This window comes from Pleurodeles waltl, chromosome 11 (assembly GCF_031143425.1).
Source record: "Pleurodeles waltl isolate 20211129_DDA chromosome 11, aPleWal1.hap1.20221129, whole genome shotgun sequence".
Classification (NCBI taxonomy): Eukaryota; Metazoa; Chordata; class Amphibia; order Caudata; family Salamandridae; genus Pleurodeles; species Pleurodeles waltl.
Window position 1 is genome coordinate 825,215,781 of NC_090450.1, and position 23,220 is coordinate 825,239,000.

At 43.4% G+C, this 23,220-nt stretch overlaps 1 protein-coding gene across 3 annotated transcripts in view; it reads left to right on the forward strand.

Moving 5' to 3' along the window:
- MORC2 (MORC family CW-type zinc finger 2) overlaps nt 1-23,220 on the forward strand; it is a 353,542-nt gene that overhangs the window by 47,511 nt on the left and 282,811 nt on the right. For all 3 annotated transcript variants that reach the window (XM_069214663.1, XM_069214664.1, XM_069214665.1), the window contains exon 3: nt 18,334-18,387. In XM_069214663.1, the coding sequence (XP_069070764.1) occupies nt 18,334-18,387 (54 nt within the window). The remainder of the gene's footprint in view (nt 1-18,333; nt 18,388-23,220) is intronic.

Below are 23,220 nucleotides of genomic sequence, written 5' to 3' on the forward strand. Positions count from 1 at the left end.
ACACTAAATTGGATGTATTGGTGAAACAATATGTGAATATAGTTTGAATCTATCCTTCTGTTTTGAAATTTAGTTTTTGATGAAATCCAAATATTTTTATTTGGAACCGTCATATTGGAGTTCTGATTTCAGGCATAATGTTTATCCCTAGAATCAAATTATTTTGCGTTGGTACACATCCAAAAATTGTTTGTTTTAAAATTGTATTGAAAAGTCCCATAATATATAGCATCGCATCCTTCGCAAGAATAAGTGTTCCTCATGACACCTAATTATGTAATAGTTTTTGTAAACACTGTGACTGAACTCTCCCTCTCCACATTTTCCATTTTGGGATTTACTTAACTCACTTAACCTCTTCGTTGCGGGCGTCGGCCACTGGCCGACGCCCACACACCCTCCCTGGTGCGGGTCACGACCAGTGGCCGACACCAGGAAGGGTATCAATAAATCCTCGGGTGCGTCGCACCCGAGGATTTATTTATTTTTTTAAACCCCCCCCCGGGAGACACGGAAGCTTCCGTGTCTCCCCCCGCCCCCCCCACCCGCCCCTTGACGTTGCAAAGGTGTTTTCCCCATCAAAGCAGGGAGCAGCCTTGCGGCCGCTTCCTGCTTTGATGGGGAAAACGGCCTTTCCCACGTTCGGGAAGGCCTCGTAAGAAAGGGGAGTGTCTCCCCTTTCTTACGAGGCCTTTCTGAAAGTGTTTCCTGGCCCCCGGTCGCAGCTGTGCTGCGATCGGGGGCCAGGAAACACTTTCAGGTTTCCTGGCCCCCCGATCGCAGCACAGCTGCGATCGGGGGGCCAGGAAACACTTTGAAAAGGCCTCGTAAGAAAGGGGAGACTCTCCCCTTTCTTACGAGGCCTTCTCAAACTGTTTCTGGCCCCCGATCGCAGCTGTGAAACAGTTTGAAAAGGCCTCGTAAGAAAGGGGAGAGTCTCCCCTTTCTTACGAGGCCTTCTCAAAGTGTTTCCTGGCCCCCGATCGCAGCACAGCTGCGATCGGGGGCCAGGAAACACCACTAGACGCCAGGGATTTCACTTTGGGGGGCGGCCCCCTCGGAAAACGGGCCGCCCCCCCCCAGGGGCATAATTAATTAAAAAAAAAAGGTAGGTGCCCCCTGGGCCGCCCCCCCCCGGGATTGTTTTTTTTTCAAAAAAATAAAAATAAAAAATAAAAAAAATGACAGGGGGTCGCCCGTGGGCAGGGTGACCCCCTGTGGGGGCAATTTTTTTTTTTAGATGTTGTAGGGTTTCCCTGGGGGCCTTTTTGGCCCCCAAGGAAACCATACAACAACAAAAAAAAATAGATCTATATATAGATCTATATTTATATATCTATGTAGATAGATATATCTATGTACATGGATATATCTATAGATATATCTATGTACATAGATATATATATAGAGGTAGATCTATATATACCAAAGAGATTTATAAAGTGTGCTACTCACCTGTGAGGGTCTCAAGGCGCTTGGGCGGGGGTGTGGGGGGAGGGAAAGGGGCTGGGAGGTTCACTGTTCGAAAAGCCAGGTTTTGAGGCCCTTCCTGAAAAGAAGTAGGTTTTGGGTCTTGCGAAGGTGGGTTGTGAGGGCGTTCCAGGTTTTGGGTGCAAGGTAGGAGAAGGATCTGCCCCCGGTGGTGGTGTGTTTGATGCGGGGGACAGAGGCGAGAGAGAGGTCAGCTGAGCGGACGTTTCGTGTGGGGGTGTGGAAGGTGACTCGTTGAGGTAGGCAGGGCCTGTGTTGTGGAGTGATTTGTGTGCGAGGATGAGGATCTTGAAGGTGATCCTTTTGTCAATGGGGAGCCAGTGGAGGGATTTGAGGTGTGGAGAGATGTGTTCGTGTCGGCGGAGGTCGAGGATGAGTCGTGCTGCTGAGTTCTAGATGCGTGTAGTTTGCGCTTGAGTTTTAGAGTGGTGCCGGCGTAGAGGGCGTTTCCGTAATCAAGCCTGCTGCTGATGTGTGCGTGAGTGACAGTTTTTCTGGTCTCTGTGGGGATCCATTTGAATGTTTTTCAGTATACGGAGTGTGTTGAAGCATGAGGAGGTGAGAGCGTTGATTTGTTGGGTCATCGAGAGGGAGGAGTCTAGGATGATGCTGAGGTTGCGTGCGTGGTTGGCGGGGGTGGGTGCAGGGCCTAGCGTGGTGGGCCACCATGAGGGGTCCCAGGTGTTTTTGTGTGGGCCAAAGAGGATTATTTCGGTTTTGCTTGAGTTGAGTTTCAGGTGATTGGCTGTCATATATATATATCACTTTTGTCAATATGTGTGTGGTTTCCCTGGGGGGAAAAGGGTCCGACTTGTCTAGTGGCAGTTTTAGTGCCATAAAGAAGCGCAGAAGGTTTATATGCCTACTGCAAAGAGCAAATCTGTATTTTATGTAAATAGCTGAGTACATTAGCAAAGTCTATGGAGAGATGAAGGGCACTTTTGCTGGGTGGTAATGAGGGAATCCGAGGAGGAGGAGGGAGTGGGAGCACCAATAATGATTGTTGGACTGGGCGCAGGAGGTGCTAAAGACTGTGACGAATGGTATGTGACAAGGTGTTTTTTGAGTGTCTTGAAAGTACGTGCTGATTGAGGGAAGAAGCGCAGGTAAGGTGGCCTCTACTGTTGCACGTATCTCACACACCATCGATTTTGTGACTGTCTACGTAGGCTAGTGTTTTAGAGCAACAGTTTAGCCAATAGCAGAGATGGCATCTTGATGGATGACTGCTGCCTGCACTCGGGTTATAGAGGACCGCTCTGACATAGGATCAGAGACTGAGACATCAGATACTGAGACAGCATCTGAGGGATAGGACAATGGCGCAGACTCTGGGAGTGATTTTTCAGTCAGAGGAGTCCCATTCGATAACTCCTCTTCCAGTACATTATGAGGGAGGTGATGAGGACAGTCCTGCTGTCCCTTCGCAAGCTGTTTGTGCAACTGGGTAATAGTGGGTTAGGCCAACCCAGAGAGCAGGTGAATGCGACGGCAAGCAGAGAGAGAGTGCTCTCTTGGGAGCTCCCCAATTTAGTTCAGCCCCAAATTCCACCACCCAAATCATATTGTGGAGACATCAAAATTATCCATGGCAAAACAAACTGGTTTTGTAAGGCAGGCACCTGTGTTTTTGGTCCTGGATTCGGCGGCCATATAGAGAAACACACTAAACCCAAACATTTCTGGAAACTAGACATTCGGGGGAGTCCACAGAGGTGTGACTTGTGTGGCTTCCCCAAAGTTTTCTTACCCAGAATACCCTGCAAAGCTGAAATGTTGAAAAAAAACTCAATTTTTCTCGCATTTCTGTCACACAAACTACAGGAATATGCTGGGATCCACAATATTCCTACCACCCAGTGACTCTTCACCTGTCCTGATAAAAACACTACCCCACTTGAGTGCCTACACCTAGTGTCTGTGCCAGGAATGGATCACCCCAGGGTCAACAGCTGCCTCACGTAAGGACCAACATTGACCGTTGTGTGATCTATTCCTGTCGCAGGCACCAGGCCTAACCACACAAGTGAGGTATCATTTTTATCGGGAGGCTTGGGGGAACGCTGGGTGGAAGGAAATTTGTGGCTCCTCTCAGATTCCAGAACTTTCTGTCACCGAAATGTGAGGAAAACTTGTTTTTTTAGCCACTTTTTGAGGTTTGCAAAGGATTCTGGGTAACAGAACCTGGTCAGAGCCCCGCGAGTCACCCCATCTTGGATTCCCCTAGGTCTCTAGTTTTCAAAAATTTACAGGTTTGGTAGGTTTCCCTAGGTGCCGGCTGAGCTAGAGGCCAAAATCTACAGGTAGGCACTTTGCAAAAAACAGCTCTGTTTTCTGTGATGTGTCCACGTTGTGTTTTGGGGCATTTCCTGTCGCGGGCGCTAGGCCTACCCACACAAGTGAGGTATCATTTTTATCGGGAGACTTGGGGGGACGCTGGGTGGAAGGAAATTTGAGGCTCCTCTCCGATTCCAGAACTTTCTGTCACCGAAATGTGAGGAAAACTTGTTTTTTTAGCCACTTTTTGAGGTTTGCAAAGGATTCTGGGTAACAGAACCTGGTCAGAGCCCCGCGAGTCACCCCATCTTGGATTCCCCTAGGTCTCTAGTTTTCAAAAATGTACAGGTTTGGTAGGTTTCCCTAGGTGCCGGCTGAGCTAGAGGCCAAAATCTACAGGTAGGCACTTTGCAAAAAACAGCTCTGTTTTCTGTGATGTGTCCACGTTGTGTTTTGGGGCATTTCCTGTCGCGGGCGCTAGGCCTACCCACACAAGTGAGGTATCATTTTTATCGGGAGACTTGGGGGGACGCTGGGTGGAAGGAAATTTGAGGCTCCTCTCAGATTCCAGAACTTTCTGTCACCGAAATGTGAGGAAAACTTGTTTTTTTTAGCCACTTTTTGAGGTTTGCAAAGGATTCTGGGTAACAGAACCTGGTCAGAGCCCCGCGAGTCACCCCATCTTGGATTCCCCTAGGTCTCTAGTTTTCAAAAATGTACAGGTTTGGTAGGTTTCCCTAGGTGCCGGATGAGCTAGAGGCCAAAATCTACAGGTAGGCACTTTGCAAAAAACAGCTCTGTTTTCTGTGATGTGTCCACGTTGTGTTTTGGGGCATTTCCTGTCGCGGGCGATAGGCCTACCCACATAAGTGAGGTATCATTTTTATCGGGAGACTTGGGGGGACACTGGGTGGAAGGAAATTTGAGGCTCCTCTCAGATTCCAGAACTTTCTGTCACCGAAATGTGAGGAAAACTTGTTTTTTTAGCCACTTTTTGAGGTTTGCAAAGGATTCTGGGTAACAGAACCTGGTCAGAGCCCCGCGAGTCACCCCATCTTGGATTCCCCTAGGTCTCTAGTTTTCAAAAATGTACAGGTTTGGTAGGTTTCCCTATGTGCCGGCTGAGCTAGAGGCCATAATCTACAGGTAGGCACTTTGCAAAAAAACAGCTCTGTATTTTGTGAAAAAATGGGATGTGTCCACGTTGTGTTTTGGGGCATTTCCTGTCGCGGGCGCTAGGCCTACCCACACAAGTGAGGTATCATTTTTATCGGGAGACTTGGGGGAACATAGAATAGCAAAACAAGTGTTATTGCCCCTTATCTTTCTCTACATTTTTTCCTTCCAAATATAAGAGAGTGTGTAAAAAAAGACGTCTATTTGAGAAATGCCCTGCAATTCACATGCTAGTATGGGCACCTCGGAATTCAAAGATGTGCAAATAACCACTGCTCCTCAAAACCTTATCTTGATCCCATTTTGGAAATGCAAAGGTTTTCTTGATACCTCTTTTTCACTCCTCATATTTCAGCAAATGAATTGCTGTATACCCAGTATAGAATGAAAACCAACTGCAGGGTGCACCTCATTTATTGGCTCTGGGTACCTAGGGTTCTTGATGAACCTATAAGCCCTTTATATCCCCGCAACCAGAAGAGTCCAGCAGACAAAACGGTATATTGCTTTCAGAAATCTGACATCGCAGGAAAAAGTTACAGAGTAAAACATAAATAAAAATGGCTGTTGTTTTCAGCTCAATTTCAATATTTTTTTATTTCAGCTGTTATTTTCTGTAGGAAAACCTTGTAGGATCTACACAAATGACCCCTTGCTGAATTCAGAATTTTGTCTAGTTTTCAGAAATGTTTAGCTTTCCGGGATCCAGCATTGGTTTCACACCCATTCCTGTCACTAACTGGAAGGAGGTTGAAAGCACCAAAAATAGTAAAAATGGGGTATGTCCCAGTAAAATGCCAAATTTGTGTTGGAAAATGTGGTTTTCTGATTCAAGTCTGCCCGTTCCTGAAAGGTGGGAAGATAGTGATTTCAGCACCAGAAACCCTTTGTTGATGGCATTTTCGGGGAAAAAACCACAAGCCTTCTTCGGCTGCCCTTTTTTCCCATTTTTTTGGAAAAAAAGAAATTTTCACTGTATTTTGGCTATTTTCTTGGTCTCCTCCAGGGTAAACCACAAACTCTGGGTACCATTAGAATCCCTAGGATGTTGGAAAAAAAGGACGCAAATTTGGCGTGGTTAGCTTATGTGGACAAAAAGTTATGAAGCCCTAAGCGCGAACTACCCCAAATAGCCAAAAAAGGGCTCAGCACTGGGGGGGAAAAGGCCCAGCAGCTAAGGGGTTAATCTTGCTGTCTGTAGGCACCACTAAGGAATTTCTAAGTAAATGCTAGGGTAATATGCTTTTAAGTAGATGCGCAGATCTATTAAATATTGGTGAGAGAGGGACCTGCTTATGTACTTTTTCATGTTTGTTACAGATAACAAAACATAGCTCTACCATAGAGTGTTAGATCAAGCTAGCTACCTCTTGCTTTTTATAGAGGTAGCCATTATTATTAGACATGTCGGAGGTTTAGTTGGGGGATGCAGATTCAATTTTCAAACAATAAAACTAACATAATGCAAATTCCTAAATTCACAAGATCACATTTTCTTCTGGAAGAATAGCATGATGCAAAATACCAACAAATAGTTTGGAAATATGAGTGCTCTTTGCCTTTCCTCCGGTCACTGCATGTTTGAACACCTCTCCAAATATATTAAGGTGCAATGTACATTTTCAGAAAGAAAATTCCATGTTAGTGCAACTCGACTTTGAAATTGAACTATAGTTACACATTGTGTACAACGATTTAAAGTGTAATCCCACTGACGTTTTATAAATGTCATTCACCATCATTGGTTTTCAAAGATCTTAGTCTGTGAATTAGGTTCCTTCTGTAAAGCACTTCAGTATTCCACTGCTTTACTATTTGGTGGTTTATTTAAAATATCACTCAACTACAACTACTGGTATGCTTAAATATATTTAAGAGTACTAAATGTGCCGCTCAGTTAAAGAGCTATAAAAATGACATTGCTCACCTTCCTGACCCTGAGTTTTCCTTAGCGATGCACAACAGTGAAGAGATTTATAGAAATTAATGTGATTATTAACTTTAAATCGTCTCATGCTTGTATTGTATTTCACTGTTTATAAAAAAATTAAAACATTTTTTTTTTTTAGTCTTGTCATTGCTGGGCATTCCTAACTAAAACTCACAATATCAAATATCTTGACAGTGTCATTTTTGTAGCCCTTATGTACTTGCTAATTTTATTTGTTGCTAAATACAGGTAACTTTTCTTGCTCTATGTTTACAAAAAAGGCTTTCCTAACTTAATAATAATTAACAGGGTTTCTAAAGCAGGGCAACAACTGAGAAAATAAATCTCAAACTGCATATACCCATATATTTAGGTGGAAAAACCCTTGATCAAGTCCATTGGTGTATTTATTGTGTACAGTGTACCAGCTCAAATTCCCTTCAAAATTTGCTCAGAAAATATAAGCTTTAAAACAGAAAGTGAATGCTAAAATTTTCTTGATAGTTTTACAAGCCGATCACTTTTTGCAGAAGAGAGGAACCAGATAGGAGTTCCCATGCTCTCCTCTTCTGTCTGTTTTTTTTTAAAACTCATATCTGCTTTCTTGTAAGCAATAAGAAATAAGCTGCTTTCATTTTGGTCCTGCCCACGTAAAATAGGCTGGATACAGATGATTTCTTGATTTGTTCCTGTACAGTACTTGTACTGTCTTACACATTTAGTACATTCTCTGGATATTTAATCAAAGCTGACATAACCGAAATTATGACCTAGAATCTTTCTGCACCATCAAAAGGTACTCGGTTGATATGAAGTAACAGTCTTGGAATCATTTTTCCCCAGACATTTTTTATAATTTCCCTGGTAAAGGGCTGGAATGTAAAAATATTTAGATCTAAATTAGACTCTCCAGTGTTCAGAGATTGGTAAGCTTTTATGTAAAGGTGGTTATCTCGCCCAAGTGTTCTTTACTTCAACATTTACCACTTTATCCCAAGAGATTTCTTTGTGAGATTCGACACACTAATAGGACATATAGGACACCTTCATTTGGCAAAAGAAGATGTCAGACATAATGGGAAAGAAATTTGGGGAATCCAGGCCTCTATTGTTGGGTTGCTTTGATGTACTCCTTACAGCCCTTACTGCAACCAGGTTTGATTTTCTCTGCCAGGGGCTTGGTGAGATTTTTTTGAATTGCCCAATAACCCCCTTTTTTTAATAAAAAGAAAATCAAACTTTGGCACTACAACCTTTGGGTATGGTATACACTCTGAAAACATGAACTGTTGGTAATAAATAGGCTGGAAAGAAATAAAAATCTTAACATCTGGATGATTTCAGGATACAGTAGATCTATAATTAGAATTAATCAGATCATTCCTATGAAAAACTACACAAAAGACGCATCTTCAGCAAAAATGGGGTCATGAACTATAGTGCTAATACACTAAGAATATCCCACAATTGACTGATCACCCAGCATATTCACTATGTACTGGGGGTTTATTCACCTGCTGGCTGTCTTTCCCTTGTGCAGTTGCCACAGTTTTGTGTGACAATACTCTACAGCTGTCACTTTCTATCTCTTTTCACGGCTCTTCCCCCTACCAGGAGTCAATCTCAGGCTCTCTTTGACGCTATGTTTGGATAAGAAGACCCTAAATTTCTAGTTGAGTAGGAGCCTGCCCCCGAAATAACAATTCAGGATCTCCCAGTGTCTAGACTACCTTGTCAATTGCGCATAGCATAATCTTAATTTATCCTCCTGGTGCGTTAAAGCAGAAGCCTGGAAATATTTTTTTGCCTTTAATGCACAACGTTGACAGTAGGGTATTTTGCTGTCTAGTACTTTTCATTTTTTTTTTTTTAGAAGTAGTTTGAATGATCCTCTTCTGTTGGCCCGTGCCAAGGGGTTATCATAGAGGAATCTGATTTCTAAAGTAAATCTTTCCCCTGTGCGACTTTTTTGGTACATTTTAAAAAGGTTGTCAAATTCACTGGTTTGAACAACATTTTCACCATCTTTCTGCAGAGTGAAATTGAATATTTGAATAGCTTGTCTGATCCCTAAATGTAGGCGGTTGTTGACATTTTCCCCATTTTTTTTTTTTTTTTTTTTTTTTTTTACATGCCAGAGCCTAGTTAGTTGTGATTCTCTCATTACTTTACCTAGTTTGTTGGTAAGAACTTCCCAGTATATCTCATGTCAGCATTCATAAATTAAATTCACCTGTAGTCGGCACAGTTTGTGTGGCTGCTTCTTGGATTCCTGTGATTAAACCAGGGCAAGCCTATTGTAAGGGTCTAGAAGCATCTTTTAATTGCTCATTTTTCTACTGGCATGTGTTATATTGCATCTTTGAACTTATCATGTAACGGGATGCTCAGATTCTTATTGGGTCTATGTGATGTTGCAGAAAATTTGGTTTGGAGTCTGGATTGCTCTGTTTTTGATAGTATGCAGGTAAAAGGCTAGAAAGTTCTCTGTGACCTCTTGCAACTTTTCCTCAAAAACATGGTTTATCTCTGAAGTGCTTTTTTTTTTTTCATTTATGCAGCTAGCAGTCTGCTACCTTTCTTCCTTTGCTTATACTAATACTAGTCCTGGGTCAAATTTCAGTTAACAGCATTGTAATTATGGGAATTTCACCTCATTCTTGTTCAGACTTCCTCAAATTACTCTGTTATGCCGCATTGTGTTATTATGCACCATTTTGCGATAACAATTTTCAGTGAAATCCGCACTTGTGGTAAAAAACTTAAACACAAACAAGAACAGCAGAACACTAGTGGCTGTTGTTTGTGGTGCTTTTTATTTTTGGGTTTCTTTATAGCACAAAATGACATTGATAATTTGTGAAATTTCATGCAATTTTGCTGAAAATTTGCATAATTAATGCATAAATATGAGCAAAAATGTGTCAATTGTGCTTCTTTGATGATAGACTGGATTGCCACCTAGAATAATTAGTGTCTCAGATTAATTCAAGCAACCTTCATTGCAACATTCAACATGTAATGGATATACCCACATGTGGACCCCACACTAACTTGCCCATTGGATTCAAGATGTACTCTACTAACAAAAAACAATGGGCCCAATCTAGGATTGCTTGCGTTTCCCAACAGAGGGCTCTTGGTCGTGTAGTTCGGACTGAACTCTAATTATGAGAGCATGACCAAGGTTAGTTTTGTGTATGTCTGGTTCATGTCTGAGGTGCCATGATAGGTGTAAAAACAATGGACTCCATGGCCACCCAGAGTAAACGCCAGTGGATGACATTATTTAAAAAGCAACTCACACATCACTTGTTAGTTTTCCTTTGTATTCTATCATGCAATGCCCCTATAATTTCTATTTTTATTGATATTTTTGCTTCTAGAATGCTGCTTTTTTTTGCTGTGATCTGCTTTATCATGTTAATACAATTTTGTTTGTATAGTGTTATTCTTTTTACATGTGCAGTACCCCATCCCTGCATAGAGCACTTTGCGAATTTTATAAACAAGTGGTGGCTGTTGATTTGTGTGCCGGCATTCAGACTCTTCCACCTCTGAGTCATCATGGTTCTCTCTCTCTCTGTTTGGTCAGACAGTCTTTGTGAAATTTTAGAAATCGTTCTTAAGATCTGGCAATATCAGATCCCATCCTCTAATACACAAGTTGCCTTCCTTTAGCTAATCATGCTGGTCCTAATTAAGCGAATACATCCGGTTGTTATTAAGCAGAGGAAAAAAGTTTTTTTTGAACCGCAAATAGTGTAGTGTGAAATAACAGTAACCTTTTAGTTTATTCTGCCAGTTATTGTTAAGGGAAACTTCTACCAAGCAGTGCTGCCGTCTGCAGCTAGGGCTTGTAATGTAACAAGTAGAGCTCTTTGAATTGGAAGCTATTCTGTCACTGCTATTGCTTAGCTGCCTCTATACATTTATCCTATAGTATTGCCAGTATATCTTGCTTAGTTGTTTTATCAGAATTTCTTTCAGTCTTTCCTTTGCTAATAGTTTTAGCTAGATTTAGTTCAAAACTACAATTCAGATGTACAAAGAGTCAGTTCGCAATCAGTAGCTTAAAAGTGCACACCCTCTTTTTCGGAACAGACTGATTTTGCAAAACGACATATGAACTATTCGACCAGTTTGCAAAATAATCACCATTGGCACGGGTCACACAATGACCAGCCTAATGAATATTATTAGGCATGTAGCAGTTTCCTACCCCCTGTGATGGGATGCAAACACAGGGATGGTGGCCTGCAAAGGGCAGCAGACCACCATCCCTTTCTTTTTTTGCATTTCCAAACTGAAACTTTTTTAAGCAACTATATTCCTTAAAGGACTAGTGCTGCTTTAAAAGGCAAAAAAGGTTTCCATTTGCAAAAGCAGTGGTGGAGCAGGCACTGGTCTACTGGACAACCACATGTTTCCTCTGAGGCGCCAGCCTGGTTCCTGAAGGGGGGGCGGGTAGGGGCCTAACTGGTGAATATGTTGTGACCAAAATTGTGGTAGCAAAGGCTTGCTACATATCATACCGAATTGATGTTTGGAAGGAACACAAAACCGTTTTTTCCAAGTCAGAAAAACATTTACAGCTGATAAAATTAGTTTTGTATATAACAAGTAAGGATTTTGTGGTTGTAACCGAGTGGTTTTATGAATGCATGTAGGCAGATATTAGGGGCATCTGAAATTCGTGTGTTTGCATGAAATGCTACTGTATTACAATGGCCTGTGGCTCATTAAAAATAGGAAATAATGTGTAAATAAGTTAGAACTGCCTGTTTATCTCTATTATTTTTCCTAATTATGATCCCTTTTTATTTTAAAAAGTAGTTGTCCAATATACTTAAAAAACTAACAAGAAGAATTTTAAAACTGCAACAGTTTTAACTATTATTCTCCCCTGAACAATCAAATAAAGTAACCAGTAATTTACAGAGCAATAAAGTTTCATGTATATGAATCACATAAGGCATATCTGTATGTTCGATGGCATCTGTCGCTGTAGATACGCATGTTTTGCAATAGCTCGCCATCTGGTGTTGGGCCGGAGTGTTACAAGTTGTTTTTCTTCGAAGAAGTCTTTCGAGTCACGGGAGCGAGTGACTCCTCCTTTTGCCTCCATTGCGCATGGGCGTCGACTCCATCTTCGATTGTTTTTTTTCCGCCATCGGGTTCGGACGTGTTCCTGTCGCTCCGAGTTTCGGAACGGAAAATTAGCTAATTTCGGAAGATTTTCGTCGGTATTGTTGCGTTCGGGATCGGCGTACTTAGATTCAACACCGCATCGAAGATCGAAGAGCTCCGGTGCCCTTCGGGGTAGTTTTTCGATCCCCCGTCGGGGCCTGGTCGGCCCGACCGCGTGCTGAAGAACGCCGATGGAACGGACCCCGTTCCGTTTCTGCCCCAAATGCCACAATAAATACCCCTATACAGACCAACACTTGGTCTGTAACCTGTGCCTGTCACCTGAGCACAGTGAAGACACCTGTGAGGCCTGTCGTGCGTTCCGGTCCCGAAAGACACTCCGAGACCGTCGAGCCAGAAGACTTCAGATGGCGTCCGCGCCGACAGCCCACCGAGAGTTCGAGGAGCAGGAAGAGGAAGGTACCTTCTCGATCCAAGAATCGGACTCCGAAGGATTCGACGATACACAAACCGTGAGTAAGACGTCGAAAACCACACAGAGGAAGATTTACAAGGCCCAGGGGACGCCACTGCCATCAGGCCATGGCTCCACCCATAAATTCGGTGACCGACCGTCGGCACCGAAAAACCGTCGGCACCGAAAAAGGCCCAAACAGTGCCGAGATCGTCCTACTCCGGTCGAGACACTGGCACGCAGCCTTCTCGGGACCGAGAAAGTGCTGGAGACAAGCCTCGACACCGAGATGCCGGTGTGGACACGGCTCGACGCCGAGACAGCGGCACCGAAGAAGATCGACGCCGAGAGGTTTCGGCCCCGAAAAAGAAAAAAGTCACCTCGGAGCCGAAAAAACACGTAGACAAGGTTTCGGTGCCGAAACAAACTGCAAGCGACCCAGCTTCAGGCTCTTATACAGAAGAGCACTCGCTAACCTCCCAAATGCAAAAGCATAGGTTTGAGGAAGAGCTACAATCAACTGATGTGGACCATACGCAAAAGCGTATCTTCATACAGCAGGGGACAGGAAAAATAAGCACCCTTCCCCCCATTAGAAGAAAGAGAAGGTTGGAGTTCCAAACTGAACAGACACCACAACCAAAAGTGGTGAAAAGAGTTACCCCACCACCCTCTCCTCCGCCCGTGATTAACGTCTCACCAGCACGAACTCCATCACACTCCCCAGCTCACACCACCATAAGCCAGGGTGACCAAGATCAAGACGCATGGGACCTATACGACGCCCCAGTGTCAGATAACAGTCCGGAGGCATACCCTACGAAGCCATCTCCACCAGAAGACAGCACCGCGTATTCTCAAGTGGTGGCTAGAGCAGCACAATTTCACAACGTAAGCCTCCACTCAGAACAGGTCGAGGATGATTTTTTATTCAACACACTCTCCTCCACCCACAGCTCATACCAAAGCCTGCCTATGCTCCCTGGTATGCTCCGGCACGCGAAAGAAATCTTTAAGGAGCCGGTCAAAAGTAGGGCAATCACACCAAGGGTGGAAAAAAAGTATAAGGCGCCTCCTACAGACCCAGTTTTCATCACTACACAGCTGCCACCAGACTCTGTCGTTGTAGGAGCAGCTAGGAAAAGGGCCAACTCTCACACATCTGGAGATGCACCACCCCCAGATAAAGAAAGCCGCAAGTTCGATGCAGCTGGTAAAAGAGTCGCAGCACAAGCTGCAAACCAGTGGCGCATCGCGAACTCCCAGGCACTACTTGCGCGCTATGACAGAGCCCACTGGGACAAGATGCAACATCTCATTGAACATCTGCCCAAGGACTTACAAAATAGGGCAAAACAAGTGGTTGAGGAGGGACAGACCATTTCCAACAACCAGATCCGCTCCTCCATGGACGCTGCAGATACAGCTGCACGGACAATTAATACATCTGTAACTATCAGAAGGCATGCATGGCTCCGAACGTCTGGATTTAAACCAGAGATTCAACAAGCAGTTCTCAATATGCCTTTTAATGAAAAAGAACTGTTCGGTCCAGAAGTGGACACAGCGATTGAGAAACTCAAAAAAGATACGGACACTGCCAAAGCCATGGGCGCACTCTACTCCCCGCAGAGCAGAGGGAATTACAGCACATTCCGTAAAACACCCTTTCGAGGGGGGTTTCGGGGTCAGAGCACACAAGCCAGCACCTCACAAGCAACACCGTCCAGTTACCAGGGACAGTATAGAGGAGGTTTTCGGGGACAATATAGAGGAGGGCAATTCCCTAGAAATAGAGGAAGATTTCAGAGCCCCAAAACCCCTACTACTAAACAGTGACTCACATGTCACTCACCCCTTCCACACAACACCAGTGGGGGGAAGAATAAGTCATTATTACAAAGCATGGGAGGAAATCACTACAGACACTTGGGTTCTAGCAATTATCCAACATGGTTATTGCATAGAATTTCTACAATTCCCTCCAAACATACCACCAAAAGCACAAAATTTGACAACACACCATTCCAATCTCCTGGAGATAGAAGTGCAGGAACTATTGCAAAAGAATGCAATCGAATTAGTGCCAAACACACAAATAAACACAGGAGTTTACTCACTGTACTTTCTGATACCAAAGAAGGACAAAACGCTGAGACCAATACTAGACCTCAGAGTAGTAAACACTTTCATCAAATCAGACCACTTTCACATGGTCACACTACAAGAAGTATTGCCATTGCTAAAACTACACGACTACATGGCAACTTTAGACCTCAAGGATGCTTATTTCCATATACCAATACACCCATCGCACAGGAAATACCTAAGGTTTGTATTCAAGGGAATACATTACCAATTCAAGGTACTGCCTTTCGGATTAACAACCGCACCAAGAGTCTTTACCAAATGTCTAGCGGTAGTCGTTGCACACATAAGAAGGCAGCAAATACATGTGTTCCCATATCTAGACGACTGGCTAATCAAGGCTCATTCGTTAATACAGTGCTCAAATCACACAAATCATATCATACAAACCCTCTTCAAACTAGGGTTCACCGTCAATTTCACAAAATCCAAAATTCTGCCGCGCAAGGTACAACAATACCTGGGAGCCATAATAGACACATCAAAAGGAGTAGCCACTCCAAGCCCACAAAGAATTCGAAATTTCAACACCATCATACAACGCATGTATCCAACACAAAGGATACACGCAAAGATGGTACTACAACTCCTAGGCATGATGTCTTCATGCATAGCCATTGTCCCAAACGCAAGACTGCACATGAGGCCCTTACAACAGTGCCTAGCATTACAATGGTCACAAGCACAGGGTCACCTTCTAGATCTGGTGTTAATAGACCGCCAAACTTACCTCTCGCTTCTGTGGTGGAACAACATAAATTTAAACAAAGGGCGGCCTTTCCAAGACCCAGTGCCACAATACGTAATAACAACAGATGCTTCCATGACAGGGTGGGGAGCACACCTCGATCAACACAGCATACAAGGACAATGGAATGTACATCAAACAAAACTGCATATAAATCACCTAGAACTTCTAGCAGTTTTTCAAGCACTAAAAGCTTTCCAACCAATGATAGTTCACAAATACATTCTCGTCAAAACAGACAACATGACAACAATGTATTATCTAAACAAGCAAGGGGGGACGCACTCCACGCAGTTAAGCCTGCTAGCACAAAAGATTTGGCGTTGGGCAATTCGCAACCAAATTGCCTAATAGCACAATTTATACCAGGGATCCAAAATCAACTCGCAGACAATCTCTCTCGAGATCACCAACAGGTCCACGAATGGGAAATTCACCCCCAAATCCTGAACACTTATTTCAAACTCTGGGGAACACCTCAGATAGACTTGTTTGCGACAAGGGAGAACGCAAAATGCCAAAACTTCGCATCCAGATACCCACACAAACAGTCCCAAGGCAATGCCCTATGGATGAACTGGTCAGGGATATTTGCTTACGCTTTTCCTCCTCTCCCTCTCCTTCCTTACCTGGTAAACAAACTCAGTCAAAACAAACTCAAACTCATATTGATAGCACCAACTTGGGCAAGGCAACCCTGGTACACAACGCTGCTAGACCTATCAGTAGTACCCTGCATCAAATTGCCCAACAGGCCAGATCTGTTGACACAGCACAACCAAAAGATCAGACACCCAGATCCAGCATCGCTGAATCTAGCAATCTGGCTCCTGAAATCCTAGAATTCGGGCACTTGCAACTTACCCAAGAATGTATGGAAGTCATAAAACAAGCCAGAAGGCCATCCACCAGGCACTGCTATGCAAGTAAATGGAAAAGGTTTGTTTGCTACTGCCATATTAATCAAATACAACCATTACACACAACTCCAGAACATGTAGTGGGTTACTTGCTTCACTTACAAAAATCTAACCTGGCTTTCTCTTCCATTAAAATACACCTTGCAGCAATATCTGTATACCTGCAGACTACCTATTCAACTTCCCTATATAAGATACCAGTCATTAAAGCATTCATGGAGGGCCTTAGGAGAATTATACCACCAAGAACACCTCCTGTTCCTTCATGGAACCTAAATGTTGTCCTAACTAGACTTATGGGTCCACCTTTTGAACCCATGCACTCCTGCGACATACAGTTCCTAACCTGGAAGGTGGCATTTCTCATCGCCATTACTTCCCTAAGAAGAGTAAGCGAGATTCAAGCGTTTACAATACAGGAACCTTTTATACAACTACACAAGAATAAGGTCGTCCTAAGAACCAATCCTAAATGTTTGCCAAAGGTTATTTCACCGTTCCATCTAAATCAAACAGTGGAACTTCCAGTGTTCTTTCCACAGCCAGATACCGTAGCTGAAAGGGCACTACATACATTAGATGTCAAAAGAGCATTGATGTATTACATTGACAGAACAAAAAACATCAGAAAGACTAAACAACTATTTATTGCATTTCAAAAACCTCATGCAGGAAACCCAATATCAAAACAAGGTATAGCCAGATGGATAGTTAAATGCATCCAAATCTGCTACCTTAAAGCTAAACGACAGCTGCCCATTACACCAAGGGCACACTCAACCAGAAAGAAAGGTGCTACCATGGCCTTTCTAGGAAACATCCCAATGCAAGAAATATGTAAGGCAGCCACATGGTCTACGCCTCACACATTCACCAAGCACTACTGTGTAGACGTGTTATCCGCACAACAAGCCACAGTAGGTCAAGCCGTATTAAGAACATTATTTCAGACTACTTCCACTCCTACAGGCTGATCCACCGCTTTTGGGGAGATAACTGCTTACTAGTCTATGCAAAACATGCGTATCTACAGCGACAGATGCCATCGAACTGAAAATGTCACTTACCCAGTGTACATCTGTTCGTGGCATCAGTCGCAGTAGATTTGCATGTGCCCACCCGCCTCCCCGGGAGCCTGTAGCAGTTTGGAAGTTACCTTCAATTATTTATATATGTATCATCTCAACCTTAAATAGGTGCATACTTAGTCACTCCATTGCATGGGCACTATTACTACAATTCAACTCCTACCTCACCCTCTGCGGGGGAAAAAACAATCGAAGATGGAGTCGACGCCCATGCGCAATGGAGACAAAAGGAGGAGTCACTCGGTCCCGTGACTCGAAAGACTTCTTCGAAGAAAAACAACTTATAACACTCCGGCCCAACACCAGATGGCGAGCTATTGCAAAACATGCGAATCTACTGCGACTGATGCCACGAACAGATGTACACTGGGTAAGTGACATTTTCATTTAACATTAAGAAAAAGTAATTGCTTATATATTAATTTTGTTCAGATGCCATTCTTATTAAATTGGTAGACTGGGATTGGAAGGACACTGGAGAAAGTTGGTGAAATTATGTATTTGTGACTTTTGGAGACTATGGTAGATGGCAGATGTCTGGTTCCAAAACTAGTATAGTCTCCTATAGTTTTCTTTTTTATATTGTGGTTCAAACAAATTGTCCTCCCTGTTGACTTGATCTAATGTGCTAATGGTCTAATGAGCTGTTTAAAGCTAGGCTGGTCTGTACATGCTTGTGGCGATTGACTGTCCTCCTATCCAGTGCTACAATCAAATTCTTTGAGATCTGAGGATGATTTGTGGCACTGACGAGGGCTTTACAGTGATTTTGATTGTCTGGCAAACTGTGTACTTGAGGTTTTGGAGTAGGAGTACACGTGCATTCAAAATTGTCTTGTACTACTTCCTCTGTTCCGTGGGTAAAAAAAAACCTCTATAGGCATTTGGTGATTTAAAAAAATGCATGATGAGTATAGGAAGACTTGTTCACTAGCTCTTATTTCTTTCAGAACCACCCATGAGTTTTTGTTTGGAGCGCTTGCTGAGCTGATAGACAATGCAAGGTAAGCTAACTTTAAATCTACATGTGTTTTTTGGGTCAAGTTTTGAGCATGGTTTGGTATTCTGTTGTGCTACCAAACTATCCTGTCGCTGGACACTAATTGCTTAGAGCAACTGCACGCCCACTAAAGCAAAGATCGCTCATCGCTTGCATCATCACTGGTGTGCTTTAAAGATTGACCCTTATAGTTCCAACTCCTCACACATGGTACCTAGTCTTGGAATTATTTTCAGTTCAGACACATCAATCACTGCTCCAGTTGAGTCACCAAAAGTGTATTAGATCACATGTGGTTTCATTAAAGTTCTTTCCACTATTGCTTCTCTTACTGAATTGCTACTGAATTAGCTCAAACAGTATCCAGATATCCAAAAGAGGAGACTGCAGTGTCTACAGTAGTCTTTCTGCCAAGTCTACAACATTGTCTACAATTGTCTTCTTGTCAAATCGTTGACAAGGCTGCAAAAACCTTAAATCAGGCCCACCATCTCACCTCATCTGAAACCAATGCATTGTCTCCCAATAAGATAACAGGTGGTGGATTTCAAAACTCTCAATGGTGAAGTATAAATGTTATGGTAGAAACACCATGGACTTAAGACTTTGGCATGAAGCACTCTGCCTTATGCCCTTAAAAAATAACATCTTCCAGTCATGTAAGTGGGTAAATTCTCAACTTCAGATCCTGGCATACTGCATTGGCTTTTTCTAACTGTTGCTTTGAGATCACATGAACATTGCTTCTTCTTTTGTTCCCCTTTTCACTGATGTCCAACAGAAAGGCTCCAAAGTGATCAAAAGGCTGCCATAGAAATATTCAAAATGTGTGAATAGGGTCTGTGTTGCTCTTTCTCCTCGTATGCTTACACTAAAAACACTACAATGTGTACAGAATTGGGCAGAAAGGCTGTTTCTTAGTTAAAAAGAATTCACTTCAATCTGCTGTGTTTTCAAAGCACTCCATTTCTAAGCAAGATCAAATGTAATCTAGTATGCTGAAACATTCTGGTTGAAGTGCCCTGGGTATATGCAGAATCTAACCAATCCCTAACGAGGGATGCCTTGGTGACAGATCTATGGGAGTACATGGTACAGGACTCCATAATGCCCTCAGTCCAGCCATTGATATGCAACTGATGTGTTTACTACCCAGGAAACTGCTCAAAACCAAACTAAATTTTTGAAATGATACCTGAGAAAATTGTACACAGCAAAGGACCAGCTGAATTCCAACTGGATGCCTCCCTACAATGTGTTTGGATCACTACTATGGCCCTTATATGACCCAATATATTTAACTTTCCACTTACAGTGGTATAAAGATTCACCCTTCCCTATATGCTACCTGAAGGAACAAGCAAGAATAAATTGACTTCAATGGCCAATATTCCAGGGACGAGGGGGTGACGGGTGAGAAGTTGTGTATGAGCAGGGAAATAAAGAATGTGACTCAGCGTAGTGAACATTGCTGAGAGGTAATATGGGCATTGCCAAGGCATCCCTTTCCTCATCTGAATCTGAGGATAAACAAAGTAGCAGAGCCCCGTGCAACAGATCCAAAAGCTGTTCCAAAACCAAGAACCCGGAGCCAGGTAAAAGGTAATGAAAATTCCAGAAGACCAGGCAGCATCCCAGCAAATTTAAAAAAGAACATTTCCACTGACACAGCCCTGAGGCAGACAACCTTCCAACAGAACAACTCAACACAACAGTGAGCCAAAAACCTCAGGGAATCTGCTGTCCATACTGAGTGATGAGTACCACATGACCATGGCTATGGGCAAAGTACCAAAGCCATATTGGAATTTACTAATCCAGTGTTCAGTTAACAAGTGCAGCAAGTTACCAAGATCTAAAAGATTCCAATAGCAGAAACCTGACAGGACACTACCACTGGGTACTCCAACCCAAAGAGAAGAACTCAGGTCAAACTAACAGCTTGCCAGGAGGAAAAGACAAAACTCATGGACTCTGGAGAAGGTATGATGGAAACCAGTAGAGGCCATACTGGAGAAAATCTAGGAGCTCAAGATCTATCAAATTGATAGATCTTGTGGCAGCAGAAAAACTTTCAACAAGGGTAAAGAAAACAGAACAAACAAAAACCTGGCTGGCCATTCCTGTCTTTAGAAAGTCAACAACAGTGAACAGTTAGCTAGGGGATATTCCAGGAGCCAGGTCAGAAAGAACCAGGGCATCAGTAGCCAAACCGGTGGCACCCGGAGTGTAAGAGCACCTTGACAAAAAAGGAAAGTCAGACAGGCAAAGGCTAGGACACAGGACCACCAGAATGGATAAAACCTAGAAGCAGGAGACCACATCAATACCTACCATGAGTACTGGAAAGCAAACCAAGAAACTACTCTCACCTGAGCACAGAACAATGCCCAAAAGAACAAGAACCCCAGATAGAGCAATAGAGTATGCCATGACAAAACACAGCGCACATATGACAAGTCTACAACAGAAGCACATGAAAAGGGCAGATTTACTGACACACCAGGAAAGGACCCCAAAGAAGGGCCTTCAGTAAGCTTCAAAACTTCAAGTCTATAAACCAGCTAAGGATACTGCAGCTATAGCTGGCCATATTAAAGCCCTAATAGTCATATACCATGCTCTTATACATATATGTAATTCCACACATAACAGTGTGAAAAAGACGGAGTACAGAAGCGCAGGATTGTGGTAGGACAAGTCGGCTTCCTAAAAAGTAAAAATCTACAGAGGCAGCAGCTTTTGATGGAGAAGATTGTGGCAGCCTGATAAACAAAAGCAAACCAGCAGGTCAAGCCAAATGTACTGCACTCCTGAAAAAGATTGAAACATGGAACACAGAGAACAGAACAATTCCAAAATCCATTATGAGCAAAAGTCCTAGGACAGACATCTCAGTGTTGAAGAACAGTGTAGTCCAGTTACCGAAATGGAGATAGTTCTGCCAAAAGAGCTGAAAATGTAGGACATAACCACAAACTAGGGAGGCATTCAAGAGAAGGCATAAGAAGCCCAAAGTTACAAAGCAGTGAGGTCAGAAACAGATGAGAGGGATAAAGAGCACAAAACTGCACACTATCATGCAATGATAACACCAAGGTTAGGTTGGGAGTTACATGTAAAACATGCAGTGCAAAGTGCTAAACACATTAAAGCTGTACATGTAGGGAAAGCAAACTGAGCCCAACTTCAGAGGAAAAACAGGAGGACTGAATCAGTGTCATGGCAAACAAATGCCTGTGCCTAATCCTGGCAACCAAAGCCATGGCACTACCCTTTTAAAACCCATGTCCACCAAGGTCCAAACTATTACCAACTCTGTAAAGAAAAATGAGAAATAGGAAGGCGAGTTAATATTTTGAATGCTTAATCCGGTATCTGAGCCAGAGATCAAAATCCCTGACCATGCATATGTTATTTGTGTTACTGACTGTAAGATAGACTTATCATAAACAAGCTGCTTCCAGGAGACACTCAAATCTTCAACCACTGCAAAACAGAGTGGCTCATCATCATTTAGCACAAAAGGGCAAAAGCCTTGGCAAAGAGCGAGGATGAGATGAGATGAGATTCATATCCAAAGTGAAAACCAAAACACAAGCACCTTAAGATCATGGCCAACTTATGTGCGAGAAACACTAAAAGGGAATTGTCTGAGACAGTGGCGAAGGCAAACCAGTCTCCTCTAGCAGAGCCAAAACAGATACGCAAAACCATATAAAATGTCAGATGTACAAGGTACGAGAGGTTTAAGAACAGGAGCAGACTGAAAAAAGTTGACCACCAGGCACTTTTAGCCCAAAAGACACAGCAAAGAGACCGGTCAGAAGTGGCTGGCTGAAATAAAACCACCAAGCAGGCAAGAAGGCCATGGAAGACGGATCACAATTAACCAATCCAGAGCATCAGCACCAGTAGAGACAAAACACAGTAAAAGGAAGTAATCTTTCAAGCAGTGACTACCAGGAAACTACAAATCAAGTGAATCCCAGGCACCATGAGTATGACCAGGACCAGACCCATAATCACATGCCACTGGAGACTTTAGTAAAGAGTTGTTCAATAATAATAAGTGTGGGCTAACTTATGTAACTAAGAATAAGAGACAATGCTCCTTTGACGGAGCACCCCATAGTAATTCAGGTTGACTGGGTTAAACACTGAAAGAGAACTTGCTATTTTAAGGACATAGAACAAAATTAAAAACCAAAACATGAATAAAGCGTAGTGTCAGACTGTTTCAATAGTGGCAGTGCCCCACAAAAGCACAGGGTAAAGACTAACTTAAATGCACAAAGTAGGAAAAAAGATGAATATAGTAGCCAATTCTGATCTTGTAAACTGTATGTTCTCAACATACACAGATTAGTGTCCTGTGTGTCACTACTAGTAGAGGTGTGAGCACCCAATCCTTCCGTTGGGTGGGGGTGTCGCCTGGCTGATCAGCAAGATTGCCGCCACCGCGTGAGGCTCTGTTCTTTGGGGGACCCAAATGCTGCATTTCTCCTCCTTTTGGCAGCACCTTGCCCTTATTCCTTGTCTGTGCCGGTGCCGAGGGACCTGGGGAGTCTGTCGGTTGTGAGCCAGCACTGGGTGAGCGCTGCGAGCCGCGCTGGCTGACACGGCCTGGGCTGGAGGCGGGGCCTGGGCGCCCGCATGAGGCACTTGAGCCTCAGCCACTTCTGCATGCGTCACGGGGAGCGGCTTCTACAGTTGTGCCTGCTCCATCCTGCCCCCGACATTGGAGTCTTGGTGGTGGGGCTGCCCTCGTGACCTGCAGGGCGATTGATGCACTGCCTGCCCCCGCGTGGCCATCTAGGCAGCCATATCGGGCTGT